Raw genomic sequence first — 21,398 nt, forward strand, 5'->3', positions numbered from 1 at the left:
CTGCACCGCCTTAATAAAGGGACAAGGATCTCCCGTTTTCACCCACGCCTTCTTCCTCCTCTGCTCATCCGTTCTCGCACTCTCGAGCCCCAGCGCCCAAGTTCTCACCCTCTCCGTAGGACCGCAGCATGTCCGAAGCGGGAGGCAAGTGGATGGCCTCCTCTGTCACAGAGGAGGACATTACCAAGCTTCGGGCGGCCGGATACCTGGCTGAGAGCATCGCGCACAGGCTTCCGGCAGAGGGACAGATCACCCCCACCCAAAGTCTCGGGAGAGAGTAGTATTTCTTCCTCATTTCATCCGTGGACTAGGATTTCCACTCCACCCGTTTGTCCGCGGGCTCATGTATTACTACAGGCTAGATTTTCACGATCTAGCCCCGAATTTTGTCCTCAACATCTCGGCGTTCATCGTCGTGTGTGAGGCCTTCCTCCGCATCAAGCCCTACTTCAGCCTATGGCTTCAAATCTTCTGCGTGAAGCCGAAGATCGTGAGTGGACAACAGGCGGAGTGATGAGGTGCCATGGTGGGCAGAATGCCCAATGTTACATGTCTCGACCGCTCCTTCATGGAGAACGTGAAAGGGTGGCAATCAGGGTGGTTCTATATCACCGAGCCGCGCAACGCCAACTGGGCGGCGGCCCCCAAATTCAGACCCGGAATCCCCATGCGGCTCACTTCTTGGGAGAAAAAGGGCCTGGCCTGAGCTGATCGGACTCGAGACCTGCATCAACAGTATGAGGGACAAGAAGATCAAACTTGTCAACGTGGTCCAGGTCATGCTCGTTCGCCGGGTTCTCCCGTGCCAAAAACGGGCATTTGATATGTGGGAGTTCGATCCGGCCGAACACCAGATGCTGCTGGAACTCTTCGACACGACGCATAAAGAAATCTTGAAGGTGTTGTTCAAGACTGGCGAAGTTCCTCCTCCCCTTTCCGAGGACCGTGGGCTCAGCGCAACGCGCCTCGCCAATCCGGTAAGTCCTCTGATTATCACAAGATGTCCCTTTCCCAGTATATTCGTGGGAGGATTTTTAAGTCACCATGCTGACCAAACAGGATTGGGTGGAGACGGCAGAGCGGATTGACTATCCGGCTCCGCTGCCTGAGGATCTAGCAGACACAATCCTAATGGAGATGCTGGTTCCGACGCCTTACAACATGCCAGAGAAAAAAGCCGAAAAGAAGGCCATGGGGTCACGGAAGGGACTTCGGCGCGAGGCCGCACCAGACGCCTCACCAGAAGATGACGAGGCGCACTCCTCCCATGACGGGGGGGAGAAAGAGGAAGGCAGCCCCAATCGAGGGGGCAGAAGGGTCCAAGAAGGCGGCCACGGGGACCAGAAAAGGTCTCCGGTGCAGGGCCATGATAGACTCATCATCCGAGGATGACGAGGAGGACTCCCCCCGTGGAGACGGGGGAAGCATGAGGAAATGCCTCCTCCCCGCACTGGGGAGGAGAAGAAAAGGAAAGCTGCCCCGTCGGGGGAGGTCGGGACGCTAAAGAAGAGAAAAGGCGTCCCTTCAAGATCACTCCACTACCGCCGCTTACAACGACGAGGAGTGGCTGCCCAGGGGCAAGCCCCGGGCGAGGTCATAAGTATCCGCATTCTGTAATACTTTTCCGTGTGACTTTGACCTCATGGTTTGTAATGACGCCGAACCCGTATATACAGTCCGGCCGGGTCCAATCTCGGGGGTGTCCTCTTCGGAGGAGTCTCTGGGCGAGTTGGAGATGAATTCACTCCCGACGGCCACCTCGACCTGCGGATGACACCGAGGTGTTGTCCCGAAGGATACCAGAGCAGGAGGCGACGGCTCCGGAGACGTCCCAAGACAAAATCCCAGACGTCGGGCGCACGGGGGGCAAGACCCCCATGGATTATGCTGATGGGAGCCACACCAAGTTTACCTCCCAGCCGGTTACTGCCCCGGAGCCTCCAAAGGTTCCGGATTCCAATAGGCAGCCGCACGCGAAGGAGAGCGAGCCGGCCGTGCCGATGACCTCCACCCAGCCGGAGGCATTGGATAATTTATTGTAAGTGCTTCGAGGCGCTTCCATCGGCGATGAGCACCGTAATCTTATGAGTACGGTGATTGAGAAGGTTCGGTTCGCCAAGAGCGGATTGACTGAAGCCCGCACCAGCCTACTAATAGGCTTTGAGGTAAGTAATGAAAAAGTGTGAGGGAATATCACCCGATAGACAGTAGCCCCTGATACTCTGGTTGGTGTTCGGAAGGAAAAGCCAGACGGAGGGTTAGCTAAAAAACCACAGGAAGCTAATAGTACTTGTCTATGTTAACAAGTAGGCGTTGCTGCTGACTGCCGCTGTTCGCACAGCTGAGGTTGCCGGACTGAAGCGCGACCTGGGACAGGCCGAAGAAGAGCTCGGCCTCGTGAAGAGGCAGCTCGAGGAGAACAAAGGTAAGTGAAACCCCGTCCATATGTCATATAAAGTAGAAAAATTGATGATGCTAACAAAAGGCATCATGATTTTTAATAGGGACCGCGACCAAAGTGGCGGCCCTGAAGAAAGCGTTGTCCGTGGCCGAAGCCGAAGCCAAGGCGGCTATGGAGCGCATCGAGCGCGAGAAGCAACATGCTCGGGTGGGAGAGGTACAACAAGAGCTCCAGGAGCATGGCAAGAAGTTTGAGTCCCTGGAGCATGACTTCAAGACGCAGGAGTCTGAGCTTGCGAAGGCCCTCCAGAGCGCGACAGACGCCAAGGCCGAAGCCCTCCAGGAAATCCAGGTGGCCAAGAAGATAGCAAAGGGTAAGGCAGGTTTTATGCAAAGCAAGCATGTGGAGGAGTCATTTCTTTTACTGACACGAATTCAGATCTCTCCGGGGGCATTCGCAGATCTACCACGCAGCATTTTGGATGCCGCGGAGTTCTATCATGCTGAAGAGGATAGCTCAACGGAGAAGCTGTGCTGGTCCCAATACACTAGAGCCGAACACCCTATGCCTCTATGTGACCAACTGAAGCAATCGGTCGAACTCCACAATGCGGCCGAACTGGCCATGAAGGACCTCATAGTCCGGATGTGGCCTGGCAAGCCCCTGCCCAGCAGCTACTTTGGCCTCGTAAAGCGGATGGTGCATGCCTGTCCACGGCTAGAAGTTATCAAGCAGTCCGTCTGTATTGAGGGTGCCCGACAGGCCTTTGCCCGCGCGAAGATGCATTTGGCCAAACTGGATGCTGAGAAGTTCGTGAAGGATGGACCCCCGGAGGGTAAGGACCATTGCTACCCTGAAATATATAATGATGGCGTTATGAAAGGCGCTCGTCTTGTGGCAAATGAATTTGCCAAGAACATAATTTTTGAGTGAATGTTCGTCTTTGTAATATGAGAATGAGTTTGTTTGCGCTATATATAACGCTTTGTTCGATTTAAAATATTACCTTCTCTGCGGCCGTTTATCAAAATCTAAAGGTAGGCCAGTCGTCGGCTTCCGCCCCCTTGTAACTAGTACTGGGGTGTTTGTGGAAAACCCAAACACTCTTTATCCAAATTGTTGGTCCTTTAAGGAGTGTTTAGCGTAGTGAACAAGGCAATCGGACTATTCAGCTTTATAACTCTCACTTGGCCATAGAAGTCTATAATTTTAAATTTCGGCAAAGCCCCTAGTATTCAAAACGCCGAACTGGGGCGCTATACATGCCTAAATTGGGCAAGGCCGATTCCTCGCCTTAAGCGGAAAAAATGTTTAAGGATTTAGTGCCTCGCGAACAGTGACCAGCTCTCGCCGCATCATGACGGTCAGTTTTTGGCTTTCTCTACTGAGGTGCTCGTCTGGAAGAACCGGGACACAATCGCAGTAGTTATCCCTGCGCTACCTTAGCCGATATAACGGAACGTAAGGTACCAAAACAAGGGAGCCGGGCTAACCCAACAATTGACCCAAGACATGATTCGGAGTTGATGCATATAATGCTATAAGTTCGGGGTGCCGCACTGTCGAAAGTGTTCGGACTTTTATTGCCATATTATGGGGCTCAAATGAAGGCCCCTGGCGCATGGATCGTACCAAAGTGTTCGGATCCAACATTGAATAAATATTCAAGGGAAAATATGAAGATAATAATAAGAAGCTGACGCTGTATACTATTTCCCATTGTTATTTGGATAATACGGCAAGGCGTATGTGTACAATTAATGCATTAAGCTGAAAAATTAGGACTATGTGACATGTCCTATCCAAGGGCAGGCTTCATGCGGGTATGTAAAAACAGGTATAATGATCATTGAAAGAGACCACCTGGGTATTCCCTTGTGTGCAAAGCCCCTTGCCTCCTTGGTGTTCCCCTCAGCGATGAGTCCGATAGTCCGGTTCTCTGAAGGTGCTTCCCGAAAGTGGGGTCCTGAAAAGAAAAGAAGTTGAAGGATGTGCGGGCCTTGTGGGGGATGAACCGCACTATGATCGACTTGCCTCTGCATACGCCCATGGTATTTTGTGTGTGTAGTTGTGTACGCATGGCACAAATGCCTCCTCAGTGGGGCTATTACGGAGGCCGGATAGCTAATCGAGCTCTTGGCGTGCCTGACCATCCTGTTGTGGGGTGCTCCGGACTCGCTTGACGGTGCTTGGGGTTGTTGTTGCCGAATAGGCTGTCTGTCGAAGAATGTTGCTTTGTACTTCAGCCGCCAGGACTGCAGTATGCTCTTCCGTACGGAGGGAGCGGTCTGTGTTTCCGTTGACTGTTATAACCCCGCGAGGTCCTGGCATGTTGAGCTTGAGGTATGCATAGTGCGGTACCGCATTGAATCGAGCGAATGCAATTCGTCCCAGTAGTGCATGGTAGCCACTACGGAAAGGGACGATGTCGAAGATTAACTCCTCGCTTCGGAAATTATCCGGAGATCCGAAGACCACTTTTAGTGTTATTGAGCCCGTACAGCGGGCCTCTACCCCTGGAATTACACCTTTAAAGGTGGTTTTGGTTGGCTTGATCCGTGAGGGATCTATGCTCATTTTGCGCATTGTGTCCTGATAGAGCAGGTTCAGGCTACTACCACCGTCCATGAGAACTCGCGTGAGATTGAATCCATCGATATTTGGGTCAAGGACCAATGCGGCTGAGCCGCCGTGACGGATGCTGGTGGGATGGTCCCTACGATCGAAGGTGATCGAGCAGGATGACCATGGGTTAAACTTTGGGGCGACGGGCTCCATCGCATAGATGTCCCTAAGTGCACGCTTTCGCTCCCGTTTGGGGATGTGAGTGGCGCAGATCATGTTTAACGTTTTCACCTGGGGGGGGGAGGGGATTTCTTCTGTCCCCCAGTGTTCGGACGCCGGGGCTCCTCGTCATCATCATTGTGCAGCACCATGTCCTTGTTCTCGGCATTTATCTCGTCGGCCTGTTTGAACACCCAGCAATCTCTGTTAGTGTGATTGGCTGGTTTATCGGGGGTGCCATGAATCTGGCACGAGCGGTCGAGTATGCGGTCCAGACTGGACGATCCTGGATTGTTTCTTTTAAACGTATTCTTTCGCTGACCGGATTTGGAGTTGTTGAATCCGTCATTGACTGGCGTATCTTCGGCATTGTCGCCATTGTTCTGGCGCTTATGTCTATTGCGCCGTGGCTTTCCATTACTGTCGCGGATATCTGAAGTGCCAGATTTACCTGGCGCGGTGTTACTGCGAGCCAGCCAGCTGTCCTCGCCCGCGCAAAAGCGGGTCATTAGTGTCGTGAGGGCCGCCATGGACTTTGTTTTTTCTTGGCCGAGGTGTCGGGCAAGCCACTCGTCGCGGATATTATGCTTAAAGGCCACCAGGGCCTCAGCGTCCGGACAGTCGACAATTTGGTTCTTTTTACTTAGGAACCGAGTCCAGAATTTCCTGGCTGACTCTCCGGGCTGTTGGGTAATGTGACTTAAGTCATCAGCATCCGGTGGTCGCACTTAGGTGCCCTGGAAGTTATCGAGCAATGCATCCTCAAGATTTTCCCAACTGCCAGTGGAGTTTGCTGGCAGGCTATTCAGCCAATGTCTAGCTAGCATGTAGGTCATCACCGCGAGCCATGTGAATGTGGAGAAGGAAATCTTCGATCCACACCGCGGGGTCTGTTGTGCCATCGTATGACTCGATGTTGACAGGTTTGAACCCTTCTGGGAATTCATGTTCCATTACTTCATCAGTGAAGCAGAGTGGGTGTGCGGCGCCTCTGTGTCGGGCTATGTCGCGGCGTAGTCCGACTAAGTCTGGTCGGTTATGTTCGGCTCGGCCGGACTTATTATTAGTGTATTCACTACTAGGGAAAAGCCTATACACAGAAAGTTACTACTACTACTACTTACCAGTAGCGCAGGTTTTTAAACCTCGCTACTACTAAGTTGATAGCAGCAGCGCGGGTTTTTAACCCTCGCTAAAACTAAGCGGTCTCTACCGTGCCCCCCGGGACATGCCATAGTAGTAGCGCGGGTTTTTAAAACCTCGCTACTACTAAGTTTGGTAGCAGTAGCGTTGGTTTTTAGCCCTCGCTACTACTAAGTGGTGCCATAGTAGTAGCGTGGGGGTAAAAAACCGCGCTGCTACTAAAGGTCCCATTTTCAAACTCTACCCCCCCCCCGGTGGATCGCCTTTTTAGTTTAAAAAAATAAAAAAAATGATGATAATGTCAAAAAAATAAAAGAAAATAAGTTTCCCATCTGATATGTGGTCTGGTTGTTGGGAAAATTTGCAAATATGAATTTCGACTTTATTTGCAAAATCTCTCAAGAATTTGTAAAAATGGGCATAACTTTTGCATACTAAGTCGGATGAAAAAGTTTTTTATATGAAAAATCATCTACTCGAAAAGTTACATCCAAATTTACGGGGCTTTTAAGATCTAGAGTGGAAAAATCGAAAAAATTTCAAACTGTGTGGTCAAACTGTGGTCAAACAATGGTCAAACTAATTATTCTAGAATATTAGTGTTACTAAATAATTATTTTAGTTTTTTTGAATTTTGGTCAAATCTAGTCAAACTATGGTCAAACTGTGGTCAAACTGTGGTCAAATTGTGGTCAAACTAATTATTCAAGAAATATTAGTGTCACTAATTTTTTAGAACAATAGTTTCAAACTCAAATAGTGAAATGTGTGACTTCATGCTCAAGCTAAATTCCTGAGGTTAATAGGATTGACATCTTACTATTGTCAGGAAAACAACAAGTGCAGACTTGGAAATGAGGGAGAATAGAACCCGGAAGTTAAGCGTGCTCAGGCTGGAGTAGTGAGAGGATGGGTGAACGTTCGGGAAGTTAGATGATTTGGAATGATGAGGGGTGATTAGAGATTAAATTGAGCAACAATGAGGGGTGATTAGAGATTTGAGGTTAAAATAATTCAGAAATTTGAAAAATAGGGGAAAAAATCGAAATATTTTTCCGAAAAAATTCAAAAAACCCGCACTGATAATAGTAGCGCGGGTTTTTACCCATGCTACTACTAAAGGACGTAGTAGTAGCGCGGGTGGCACCCGCGCTACTGCTATAAGTTAGCTGTAGCGCCTTATTAGTAGCGCCGGCCCCCGCGCTGCTAATAGACCCAAAACCCATGCTGCTAATAGGCCCAAAACCCGCGCTGCTGCTAGGCTTTTCCCTAGTAGTGATTCGGCATGACGATCATAGTCATGTGTTGTGGCGCGCCCCCGTGATCCGTAGATCGATTTTGGTTGTCCTGCGTTGTTTTCCAATATATCTCACAGGTCCTGCGTATTGCCCTGGGCCATAGTGAACCGACGTGGAGGTGCGGGCTGGTATTTGGTCTGATATGCCGTTTTATCCCGGCCACGAGGTGGCCGGTCAGCCTCATCTTGTGCTGGAAGTTCGGGCTCTTCGGCCTCTTCTTCTGGTGATTTGTGCTGTGGGTATCCCCTAATGGGGGGCTCGAGTCCGTATTGCTCGGCCGCCAGGACCTCGGTCCATCTGTCTACGAGCAGATCTTGATCATCTTGGAGCTGCTGCTGCTTCTTTTTCAGGATTCTTGCAGTGGCTATAAGCCGGCGCTTGAAGCGCTTTTGCTCTATGGGATCCTCTAGTACGCCGAATTCGTCGTCACTGAGGCTCGCCTCGTCTTCGGACGGAGGCGTATAGTTATCGTCCTCCAAGTATCCGTCCGTCGCCTGTTCATCTGGGCTGACCTGCTCGTGTTCTTGTTCGGCTTGCTCGAAGGTAGGATGATCAGGATTGTATTCCTCTTTGGCGCCATCTGGATTATTTTCTTCTCCAGTGCCGATGTTGCTGTGGCGGGGCTTGGGGCAACGCCGATGACGCCCATGCTTTGATTTCCTCCCTGAGGGGTTATCTTTTGTAGCCTCATCTCCATTGTTCTCTTTGGGGGTGTCCACCATATATATATATATATCATTACGAGGAGGTGGCTGTCCAGTGCCCTGTAGGCGGTGGTTCTTGTTCTTCTCCAACATCGTCGTCTATATTGTCGATGTCTTCGGAGTCGAAGTTAAGCACGTCGGTCAAATCATCCACAATGGCTATTAAGTGGGTGGTGGGTGGGTAACAAATTTCTTCGTCGCCTGCTTCCCACTCGAGCCGAACATAGTTCGGCCAGGAATCTTCTGATAGAGAGAGACCTCAATGAATTTAGCACGTCTCCAAAGGGTGAGTGCTGAAAGATATCCGCGGCAGTGAACTCCAAGATTGGGGCCCAATCAGATTCGATGGGCATGGATGCACGCGGTCCGAAACCCACGACGGAAGACAAGTCCGGGTGTCCGGAGATACAGATCTCCTTAGGAGCGGAGTCTGTGTTCGGCTCCAACGCCTATGAGTGTGTGGCCTCCGGAGCGGGGTCCATCCACCCGTCCTCGGAAGGCACGATCTGCTCTGGAATGAAGTCCGGAGCTGTAGCAAGCGCGATGTTCCGAATACTGTCCGACGACAGATCTAGGTCATACACGTCTTGGTCGTTCGATGTTCCTGATATGGGCCCGAATCCGTCGAAGATCAAGTCTCCGGGGATGTCGACAGTGTAGTTTAGGTTTCCAAACCTGACCTGATGGCCCGGGGCGTAGCTATCGACCTGCTCCAGATGGCCAAGCGAATTGGCCCGCGGTGCGAAGCCGTCGAATACAAAAATCTGTTCGGGGAGAAAAGTCTCACCCTGGACGGAGTTGTTGAAGGTTGGACAAGCCATCGAGCCTTATAGTGACGACACAGAGGAACTCTCAATGAAAGCACCAATGTCGGTGTCAAAACCGGCGGATCTCAGGTAGGGGGTCCTGAACTGTGCGTCTAAGGCTAATGGTCACAGGAGACCGGGGACACGATGTTTACCCAGGTTCGGGCCCTCTCGATGGAGGTAATACCCTACTTCCTGCTTGATTGATCTTGATGATATGAGTATTACAAGAGTTGATCTACCATGAGATCAGAGAGGCTAAACCCTAGAAGCTAGCCTATGGTATGGTTGTTGTTGTTGTGTCCTACGGACTAAACCCTCCGTTTTATATAGACACCGGAGGGGGCGAGGGTTACACAGAGTCGGTTACAGAGAAGGAGATCTACATCCGAATCGCCAAGCTTGCCTTCCACGCCAAGGTGAGTCCCATCCGGACACGGGACGAAGTCTTCAATCTTGTATCTTCATAGGACAACAGTCCGGCCAAAGTACATAGTCCGGCTGTCCGGATACCCCCTTATCCAGGACTCCCTCACCGACCCGTCACATAGTGATGAGCCGACCCTTGCCATCAACTGGTTGAAGTTTTAGAAGCGTAAAGATAGTTACAAGTCCCAAGTTGCTGCAGGCAAGTCAACCCAGTACTTGGGGGCTACATATGTGGAATATTCAACTTATGACTGGTGACTCAGATGAACAACCAGTATTTCTCCAGAGTTGCAACATTTATATTGAAGAAAGTCCCAAGCTATCAATGTGTTCCCCTCATAAGACTTGGGGGCTACAGGTCATATGGATATAAGGAAGGTATACCTTCAAATTCTCAGTTATGAGTGAACCAGGTCTCATATTTTTGGATGGAGAATTTTGCGAAGATTATTTCCTCTAAATCCATTCAGATAAGTCTGAAGCATTGAAAGTTGGCTCAACACGAGACATATTTTCCTTTTATGTCAAACCTAGGCATTTTGAAGACAACTCAAAGATATCATAAGGGTTATTTTTTCTGCAGGGAGCCAACGTCAACATATTGATATGACAAAAATTCAGACTTTTCAGTAGCTGGTCAATAAACTAAAACCGGTCTTTTTGAGTGAGTTGGTCCCTTTGCATGTTCTTATTTCAAGAGTTTAGCATGAATAAATTCAAACCTAAACTGGGGGCTAATGTTGGGGACATTCCCCACGACTAAGACCCGGCTCATAAGGATAAGCTGCCCTGAGGCTTAAGTCATCTCTAGGTTTAAGTCTCCCTGATGTTAAGTCATTTCTGGGCTTAAGTAGCCCTGATGTTAAGTTATCTCTAGACTTAAGTCACCCTAATGTTAGGTCATTTCTGGGCTTGCCCTGACGCTAAATCATCTCTCGACTTAAGTCGCCCTGATGTTAAGTCCTCCCTGGACTTAAGCCGCCATGTTAAGTCCTCTCTGGAATTAAGCAACCATCTTAACACGCCATCTTAACCCGCCATGATGAGTCCCGGAGATGAGTCTTGGAGATAAGTCCTGAAAATAAGCCCTAAGGTAAGCCTTCCGACAGATTGTAACCCGGCAGACGAATGTAACCCGACAGACAGTTGTAACCCGACAGACAGATCCTAACCCGATAAGTACTTAGCCATGAAAATGAGCTGCCTGGAGATAAGAAGCTCAGGCGTTAAGAAGCCCACGGTGAGAAGTCCGTGATAAGAAGCTCGCGATGGGAAGTCATAATAGGTTAAGTCTTAATCCGACTTGGACTCTACATGTAAGCCACTCCTTGAACTTATATATGGAGGGGCAGGTGACCCTAAGAGGGTCAAGTTTTTAGAGGGTCACAGTAGACAGGTTAAGATAGTCAGGGCTTTGACAGACAAGTCTAAAACAAGATCAAAGTAGATGCTCTCGAGATAGAGGTAGTGAAACACGATCATCATCATCAATATCAATGAAGTAGGATGTAGGCTTTTACCTCCACCGCGAGGGCCCGAGCCTGCGTAAAATCTTGCGTCTCTCGTCCCACTCAACCCCGCTCAAGCTACCATTTAGATGAGTTGGCCTCACGACTAAGTCCTCACACTAAGATATCTGCCGTGACAAAATCACGACAACGAGTGTTGTCATCCGTGGTGGTTGTTGTTGGGTGGTCGAGTTCGCTTCGACAGGAATCTAGTGGTTGCATTTTATTTTTCGTGTTCGTATTGGTGTTGGTTGTGTGCCTCCCAATCGTGCAAAAATCGAGCATGCGACCCCTTCGGTAAATAAAATTCGCCGTTCACCAAATGACTGCAATTTAAACACCAAGAGACAGGACGCATCTTGCTGTAAACGAGAACTTGGGAGCTGTGGCTCGCTGACTCCCATTCATTAGAAAACTGACATATCTTATCTACTACTACTATATATAGTCTAGCACTGAGATCGATCTGGAATCGTTTCGGCCCCAACGCGCATCTCTGCTCTCTGCCGCAACATATATATCTCTCGGCCCCAATCATTCTCGGTCCATCTGCCGTTTGGCTACGTGGCACTTCTGGCCGGCCCTGTTGGCATGAATACGTGGCCCATTACAGTATTGATTAGAGTACGGTCAGAACTAAAGAATCCACAAGATAGCACGCCGTGCAGGTTCCTGCATGCTGGGAATCTTTAGGACAAAAAAAAAAGTTTCTCATGTTTTTGTTCACAGCGGCGATTAATAAGGACAAGCTTGAGCCAGCGAAAATTGACATATGAGATCGGGCACTTTGTGCCCGTTATTTTGGAGTTCGAAAATTGCATTTATACGGCTTGAAAAAATTCCAAAATTTTATGTACATGCTATAGCAGTGTAGTATAACATGCCAAAATTTCGCTAATAAACATATGCTTGCATTGCATGTGAGAGCTAAAAAAGACAAAATACATGCAAATTTGGGGCCAGTTTTTTTCGATTTTGAGCTAATTTTTCGCCTTTTTTGTGCAGTGTATACAATAATGGGCACATGCATGCGTATTCATGTGTTTTTTTTCCAAAAATTTTAAGCACTTGTTTTGGTGGGTTCAAAATAAAGTACTCCGTTGCCCCATGTTCTGAAAATCCATTTTATTAAGTCAGGCCCTGATCGATGATAAGCCTAGTCAGATGCTTATTACTGTAAGAACCGATGCAGAGATGCCTGCAGTAAATTGTTAGGAAACAACATCCGTATCTTGTGAAATTATTTACAACAAGTACGATCTGACATGGATACTCTAATTTAGATCACAGTATCCGTGCATATGGGTACTAGTGCTGCAAAAATCTCTGCTGGTTTTTGGCATTGTTATCTTGATCCAGATAACAAATCGACATGGCTTGTGCAATGGGATTCCATTGTTGCATCAGCTCTCATAATTAGGCTAATTTTGACAAATTACCAGTAGCATGCTGAATTCCAAGCATACCACTAAATTGTCTAAACCTACAAAGTTTCTCCACCGGTGCCTCCTTTTTCTAAACTTTGAGCGACTGCTGGCCTGACTTCACACGACGCATCTTTAATATGGTTCAAAAAGACTGATGTATTGTTTCAGCTGGTCTGCCTCATCTCAATTTCGGGAGAATATTATACGGAAACCAATATTAATAAAAAATTGTGAAAATCATATTTTAAAGTTTTGAAAAAATCTGAAAAAAAATTCGGAATGTTAAGAGTGTGATGTTTTATTGCCACGCAATTTCATGTTGAATTTTTGCGTGGTAATAAAACATCACCCTCTTAACATCCCATATTTTTTTCAGATTTTTTGAAACTTTTAAAATATGGTTTCCACAAAGTTTTCATTAAATTGGTTTCCGTATGATATTCTTCCCTCAACTTCTGCTCCAACTATATATTACCCGGCATCCTCCACTCTTTTCCTTACCCTCTTACAACACATCAACCTGAAACCTGCACTGCACAGTCGAGAATTCTCCAAGAAAAAAAAGTTAGAGCTTCTAGTTTGAGTATCAATAAATGGTGGACCTGTCCATGATCGACATGGAATGGCTCCAAGAGCCATTGAGCTGGCTGTTTGTTGCCTCGGTCATCTTCGTGTTGCTGCAGCGGCGGCGTGGCAAGGCGCCGCCGCTGCCCCCAGGACCGTATTCACCGCCGATTGTCGGCAATATCTTCATGATGGACCAGCTGACTCACCGGGGCTTCGCAGCGCTGGCCAAGCAGTATGGCGGCCTTCTCCACCTCCGCCTTGGCAAGGTCCACACCTTCGCCGTGTCGACGCCGGAGTACGCCCAGCAGGTGCTGCAGGCCCAGGACGCCGCCTTCTCGCACCGGCCAGCAACCATCGCCACCACCTACCTCACCTACGACCGTGCGGACATGGTGTTCGCCCGCTACGGGCCATTCTGGCGCCAGATGCGCAAGCTGTGCGTGATGAAGCTCTTCAGCCGGCGCCGTCCTGGGACCTGGCTGGCCGTGCGCGACGAGTCTGCGGCCCTCGTCCGTGCCGTGGCCCGGCGGAGCGGTGAGCCCGTCAACCTCGGCGACCTCATCTTCAACCTCAGCATGAACGTCACCTTCCGCGCCGCGTTTGGCGCTGAAGCCGCCGGTGACGGTGATGGCCGGAAGCAGCACGAGTTCATCGCTATCATGCAGGAGTTCTCCAAGCTCTTCGGCGCGTTCAGCATCGGCGACTTCATCCCGTGGCTCGGCTGGGCGGACCCACAGGGCATCAAGGTGCGCCTCCGCGCCGCGCGCACCGCCCTCGACGAGTTCATCGACAAGATCATCGACGAGCACATAAAGAGGGGCAGGAACCCTGACGACATGGACGCCGACATGGTAGACGGCATGCTCGCGTTCCTCCCTGAAGCCAAGCCGGACAAGGCCGCGGGCGACGACCTGCACCACACGCTCCGCCTCAACCGTGACAACATTAAGGCCATCATCATGGTACGTAAGCATCACCAAACATCCATTATGTGTTGTTAGCCTCTATATATCCGTCTACCATGTTTATTATCTATGATGTTTTCTTTATTTTCGTTCTCTATTGTTTTCTGAATTCCTTTCCAACAATTGAATCTTGAATCAAAAAGTGGTTTGGTATGTCATGTGAATATGGATATTAAATTAAAGCATATGTTTGAAAATATTCTTGCTGACTTAGTAGAATATTTATGTCTCTATTGCATATACACCGACAATTAATTAGTAATCAAAATGAATTTGTGCCATCCAACATTTTTTCGGAAACAATTATGGAACCTTAACACTGTTCAGCCAACAACACCACCCATTGAACTTTCGTCATCCATGAGACTTCTATGTTTTTCTAAGTGACATACTCCCTCCGTCCGGAAATACGTGTCCTAAGAATGGTTGTATTTGGACTTGTTTTAGTTATAGATATATCCATTTTATTTATTTTTAGGACAAGTATTTCCGGACGGAGGGAGTATGATATACTGTAAGTACTATCAGACTGCTCTGTTTGTGTGTGTGTGTGTGATAATAAAGTAATGTGTTGACGCGGCCTGCCTGCAGGATGTGATGTTTGGCGGGACGGAGACGGTGGCATCGGCAATCGAATGGGCAATGGCCGAAATGATGCACAGCCCAAATGATCTCTTGCAACTGCAGCAGGAGCTCGCCGACACGGTGGGTATCGACCGAAATGTGGACGAGCCGGACCTCAACAAGCTCTCCTTTCTCAAATGTGTGATCAAGGAGACACTCCGGTTACACCCTCCCATCCCGCTGCTCCACCGCGAGAATGCCGAGGACTGCGTGCTTGGCGGCTACTCCGTGCCCCAGGGCTCGAGCGTCAATATCAATGTCTTCGCAATGGGCCGCGACACCAAGGTGTGGAAGGACGCCGACACATTCCGTCCGTCACGGTTCATGGAGGGGGAAGGGGAGGCAGCGGGGGTCGACTTCAAGGGCGGGTGCTTCCAGTTCCTGCCGTTTGGGTCTGGTCGTCGTTCGTGCCCCGGGATGGCTCTCGGCCTGTACTCGCTGGAGCTCGTTATTGCGCAGCTCGCCCATGGGTTCAACTGGGCGCTGCCCAATGGTGAGAAGCCGTCGGTGCTCGACATGAGTGACATTTTCGGCCTCACCGCACCACGTGCCACAAGGCTCTGGGTCGTGCCCACGCCCCGACTTACCTGCCCTTTGGTTGTTGATGTCTGACGCCGCGTGCCAGACATGATATCGTGAGCGCACAGCTGATGGTATCTACCAGCTGCGCAGGGCGTGATGGTGTTTGATCAGCGTGTTAGTTAATCTAGTTGTAGCTGTAGCTATTTTCCCCTTTTGTGTTAGATATTTCCTAGCTTCGTTTAGACACGATCGCACCCGTATAAATCGGCTGCCCTGGACGTGGAATTGTGGGCATCGTGGAGCCGGGTCACGATCGTTCCTTTCATCATGAATAAAAAGGAAATGAAGAATGACAGAAAAACAGGAAGTTGTTCGTAGCACAAATGTTTACACCAGCATGTTATTCTTGTCCTTTGTTTCTCCTCCTTCCGCGAACTTGGTTGATAACGATGTTGTTTTCATTTTCGAGAGTTAGTTACACTTTTGATATATAAACCTGCAATTGATGTACATATTCATACGTAAACTTGAAAAAATGATACAAATCGGTGCTACAACTTGTGTTTCAGATACATTCAAGTACATTTCGCTGATGACTCTCCGTTAAATTCTGCACGTTAGTTTACCTACACTTCATATCTGCGCATGGGTCACGCAAAGAAAGAAAGAGAAATATATATATAGCAAAACCGAAAGAAAATAAGAGCGTACGCCGCGCATTGCCGCTCATGGTAAGGCGCCCCAGCCCATCCACCTTTGACCTAGGCAGCCGCCATCTCCAAAATCTAAGGTTTTCTGCCTCCCGCCGGCGCCGGCGCCGGTCCGTCCCGTCTCCGGTGGCCTTAGGGCCATGGAGACGTGGTGGATCTCAGCCCTTGCCGGTGGGAGGGCTCCGTTTTTAGATCTTTTTTCAAGCTTTGTTAGGATTTGTATCCTGCTCAGGAAGGCAAGACGGCGGCGGCTCCCTGAAGATGGAATAAATGTCTCCCCGCCTAGCCCCCCTTCCGGTGATGCGCTTAGCATCATCGGTGGGCATGTGGAGGTGTGTCTCCGGCGGATCTGTCTTTGGTGGATTTGCTCGGATCTGTTCGTCGTTCGTGTTCTTTGTTTGTCCTCAGATTTGATCCTTTTGATCGACACTCTTCATCTGCGGCGGTTGCTGTTCTGGTGCGTTGGTTCTATGGACCCTTAGCACGACGACTTCCCGACTGTCTACTACAACAACGTTTGCCCGGCTCCGGCGAGGGAGGGGCGATGACAGCGGCGCGCCTTCGGCGCTTCAGTGCTTGTAGTCGTCGCTAGGTGGTCTACGAATCTGGATGTAATTTTTTATTATTTTTAGTGTTTATTGCACTAACATGATTGAAGATGAATAGATTGAAAGTTTTTCCCGCAAAATAAATAAATAAATATATATAGCAAAACCCATTGCGCACGGTTGGAATCAAACTCGGAAGGTTGCCCCCAACACTACACGTGCCAACCAATTCACCACGTGCAGCTTTCTATTAGCGCGCGTTATATATAGACATTCCTTTAGATGACTAGGAAACAATTATGAAGTCAAAACATACACTGCTAGATGAGAGAAGTCCTTATTTAACACCGTGTCTAAATTTTATGCCCTATTTGACATCGACAAATAATGTCTTCCCTATCTAACAACGAGTCTAAATTTTATCCCTTTTATAACACTTCTGTCCATTTTGAGCCAAATGACACCTGAAAAGACCATTTTGCCCTCACGTGGTTTGTTTGTGTGCGGGTGTGCGCGCGCGTACGTGTGTTCCTGCTTAGTGTGTGTGTGTGTGTGTGTGCATGTGTGTTTGCTATTGTGTGTGTACGTGTGTGTTTGTCACTGGGTGTGTGCGTGCATGTGTGTGTGTGCGGGCGCGCTCTGTTGCGTGCATGTGTGTTGTGTGCGTCTGTGCTGCTGTGTGTGCTACGTGTGTTTGCTGCAGCAGCGTGTGTGTGCTGCATGCGTGTGTCTGTGTGCCGCGTGCGTGTGTGCCGCTGCATGTTGAGTGCTGCGTGTGTGTTGCCTCGTGTGTATGTGCTGCTACGTGTGTGCTACTGCCCTCGCACAGATGTTACGTGTGTGCTACTGCCCTGGTCTGAACAACGTGTTTTTTCTTCTCTTGTTTGGTTTTATTCTGCGCAGGACCAGACAACCTGGTTTCCAAAAAAAATCTGAATTTCTAGTAGCTTTTTCTTCGAAATTTCCAAACGGATTTTGAATTCAAATTTCAAACAAAATTGAGTTGAAAAAATATGAGTTTTTGACCGATATAAAATTGGGGGCTTACCAAAAATATTAAATGAAATTTAAATACATGCATACAAGTTTATTTTACAATATCTGACCTTTTAAATTGAAAAAACTTAAAATTTTGAACGATATCAAAAACATTGGGGGCTCACTGAATTTTTTGAACGAATTTTCAATATATACATACGAGTTTATTTGACAATATCTGACCTTTTAAATGAAAAACTTCCATTTTTGAACGATATCAAAAATATTCTGGGCTCACAGAAATTTTTGGTAACTGGTCGACCGAGAAAAAACACGGAGATGAAAGATGCACGCATGCATTAAATCCTGTGCAATGTACATTTTGTGTTCCAAATCAATTTTCCTGGTAAAATATAAAAGCGTTAGTATATCTAGACTAACATAAAACAGTAGTTGGCACGCCAACTACCTGTAGCTTTGTCGCTTGTTCGATGCCTGCTGACTGCACTTTCTTTTGCTATGTTTCTATTTATTTCTATACCACTGACCAGTAGGAGTGTAGGACCCACATGCTGGTACAGGGCCAGAGTTTTTTCAAGGGAAGGCCTTCATGGCTAGCTTTATTAATCTTAAATAACACTTACATCATCCGCTAAGAAACGAGAAACAAAGTCAGGAAGGTGAGTCCAGCCACACATTTGGTGGGTCATCACGACCTTGTTGTGCTAGCGCATGAGCAACCATATTAGATTCACGATTACAATGCTCGATCAGAACCTTCCCGAAGTCTAGACTAAGAGCTCGACAGTCGTCGAGAATTGGGGCAGCTAACATCGCATGCCCGGTGTTGTAGTTTAAAGCTTCAACTACGACCAAGTTATCCATCTGAACTAGGAGAGAATTGCATCCAAGTCTCTGGGCCAATTTGAAACCTTCGACAAGGGCCGCCGCTTCGGCAGAGATAACATCCGCAACATGTTCTAATTTAGCAATGGACGCACCAATAAAAGCACCAGTGCTGTCTCTGACAATTGCTCCACATGCACCTGAATGATCTGAATCTGTAAAGGATGCATCAACGTTCAGTGCAAATTGTCCAGCTAGAGGTCTACGTCACCGGTTCAGACGTGGTACGCCCGGCGGTTTGCTTGCAGCTCTCACAAAATTCAAAGCCAAAGCTTGTATTGAAGGTCCGCATCGAGCTGGAGTTAGGGCCTGCTCGCCTCTAGTAATCAGCCTCCTTTGCCACCATAAGTACCAACATGCAATGGCCACAGTTCAGGAATTTCGACCATGTCCATATAAATAAATCATGCAGTGTGCTGGGTCGCACAAAATGCCCTCAGGAATCTCTGCTCCTAACTTTCCTGGAGTAGCTATATCAACTATCACTCACGTACACCCATTGAGTGCCATACCTCACGCACTACCAGAATAACCTTATATGCCTACGGCATTATCTATGCCGACGGTTGCCGTAGGCATAGATGGAGCTACGCCGACGGCCTGAGGGAAACCGTCGGCATAGAAAAGCCGTCGGCATAGCTCAATCTATGCCTACGGCAGCCGTAGGCATAGTAAGGCCGTTGGCATACATCGATCTATGCTTACGGTGGCTGTAGGCGCAGTTAGGCCGTAGGCATAGAGGTGGCCCTGGTGGCCCGGGGATATACCGCGAGTTGACGTCGTCAAATCTATGCTGACGGCCCTGTCGGCGGTCGTCGGCATAGATATCATCTGACTTTTTTTTACTAGGAGCTGCCACGTGGCAGAGCTATGTCGACGGCAAAGCTGTAGGCATAGTTTTTCATCTGTGCCTACGACAAGGCAGTAGGCATAGATTTCATCAGTTTTTTTTTCATTTTTTTAAGTTAAAATTTGATTAATATAAATCTAACTTATCTAAACTTAAACATACACAAATTATACATCGACGTGAGGTAGAATTTTCCGTAGATTATGAATATCTAGTTTGTTTTTGTTTTTGAGTATGTTAGAAATGTGACCTAATGTACTTTTGCATATAGGTCCTTATACTTTGCTAAAATCATAAGTAATTGATACTTGGATTGATTTTGACAAATTTTATATGGTTTTTTATCAGAATCTTGAAAGGATTATGTTGCTATACTATGTTTCAAATTTGAGCAAACTTAAATCATGTTTGCTTCAAATTTACAGAAAACACCCTTTTGTTTTTAATTTTTTTTATATTTTTTATTCCTTGTACGGAAGCCTTCGGCATAAGTGTCTATGCCGACGGCTTTTCTATGCCAACAGCATCCTGGGTTATGCCGACGGATATGTTGCCGACGACCTAGAATGTCGGCATAGCCCTTCATTGTGGTAGTCATGTACACGTCCACACAAAAACAACATATGGGCCACGTCGTCCACGTGTGTAGAGCAGATTGGGCACTTTCCTGAGTTAGAAATTTGTCTTTTTGCAAGAACACAGCAGCATGGGATCGCGTTATGGAGGCTGTGCCATAAGAAAATCTTTACCTTGCCTGGTACCTTCAGGTTCCAAAGTCGCTTCCAGACAGGATGTACTGACGATCCACTAATTCCCGACGGGTTACCATTACCTGCCGCATGGTATTCCTCCCGTTGCCTGTAGTAAGCAGACCGAACACTGAAAATTCCAGATTTCGTCAGATGCCATGCAACAGAGTTAACAGCAAACGACGGCAATGTACTTAAACGCACCTGAAACGCAAGTTGTAGGACCGCTTTGTGTCGTTTTTTCATGTTTACGTATGGATTTGTACGTCGAGTGAAAGTTCATGTACCAATAGTGTAATTAACTCAGTTTTTAAACGAAGATAAAAGACTTGCCTCATTCATTAATTGAGAAGACTTTATAGTACATAACACCGACTCGACAACATAGCTCGTCGGTAAAGAAACAAATATGGATTACTCTCACGGCATAATGATGCTCAAGTGCCTAGCCCCACATTGACCCAAAGTTTGGCCTCCTCCTAGACAAGCTCGAGTATGAAGTAAGGCGGCACCAATTTCTTCCTGAAAACTATAGCATGTCGATGGCACGAGGAGAGTGTCAGCCCGTCTATGTTCATCATCGAGCTCACGTCCACCGGTGACGGATAGGTCACGAACACCTCTGAGAATGAGTAGGCCATGGGAGGTGGCCGGGGCTCGACTCCCAAATGGGCCGGTCCGTCTCCCACGCGGGCGACCTCACCTTCGCTTCGCGAGTCTTATCGCCACCGCTAATGGAGACGATAGATGGAGGATGCGGGCGCTGGAAGGGAACAACAAGGACTTGGACGACGGACACCGCCTTAGGCTAGGTTTAGGTTCGGCCCCCCCTTTTTTTAGTGAAAACCATCCGAAATGTAAGGCTTCCTCTAGTTTGGAGGAATTGTATAGGATAGGATTCTTATAGGAATTTTTCCTTTGGAGACCTTTGGTTCATAAAAATGGATTCCTATTCCTATATAGGATTGGCACCCATCCTCCATATTTCAAAGGAAAATAGACATGAGACTAGACTCAATGAAAAAATTCATATGATGCGAACCAAATGACATATCTTTCTTATTCTATGATAATCCTATCCTATGAACCAAAGGAGGCCTAAATGTTCTCGCCGGGTTTGGATAAAAATCATCCGGTTTAGATGAATTTCATCCAATCTATTGAAAGGCGGAAATGTGTGTCGGTAGCTTTGGATGGTCGGCTCCTCCATCCGTGTCTGTGGACTGATCCCTCTTTACGCGGACGGATGCAGTGTATGTTTTGCCGGCCAGGATTGGAAGTGCCCTGTCGCATAGCAGCTTGATGGGACTCATGAGCAGGAGCATGCTCCTGCTATCTCAAGAGCATGGGCCAGATCGACGCAATGGAGATCTCAAAACATGTGCCTGAAAGGAGACACGGCGCATCTTGCTTTATACAGCAACCGGGAACTGTCGATTGCTGACTCCCCCTATTCAATTAGCAAAATATACTACTCTA

General features: G+C 48.0%; 1 protein-coding gene across 1 annotated transcript; it reads left to right on the forward strand.

Moving 5' to 3' along the window:
* Positions 1-13,015: 13,015 nt before the first annotated feature.
* On the forward strand, positions 13,016-15,558 carry LOC123084354 (cytochrome P450 84A1). The gene is made up of 2 exons (XM_044506003.1): positions 13,016-14,029; positions 14,624-15,558. The coding sequence occupies exons 1-2, from the start codon at positions 13,094-13,096 to the stop codon at positions 15,266-15,268; spliced, it is 1,581 nt and encodes a 526-aa protein (XP_044361938.1). The 5' UTR covers positions 13,016-13,093; the 3' UTR covers positions 15,269-15,558.
* Positions 15,559-21,398: the final 5,840 nt, after the last annotated feature.

Source organism: Triticum aestivum, chromosome 1B, assembly GCF_018294505.1.
Source record: "Triticum aestivum cultivar Chinese Spring chromosome 1B, IWGSC CS RefSeq v2.1, whole genome shotgun sequence".
Taxonomy (NCBI): Eukaryota; Viridiplantae; Streptophyta; class Magnoliopsida; order Poales; family Poaceae; genus Triticum; species Triticum aestivum.

Excerpts from the sequence above, each read along its gene's own strand:
- LOC123084354 (XM_044506003.1), top strand. The coding sequence starts at position 13,094 with ATGGTGGACCTGTCCATGATCGACATGGAATGGCTCCAAGAGCCATTG. Across the intron at positions 14,030-14,623 it reads ACATTAAGGCCATCATCATG|GATGTGATGTTTGGCGGGAC; the intron begins GTACGTAAGCAT and ends GCCTGCCTGCAG.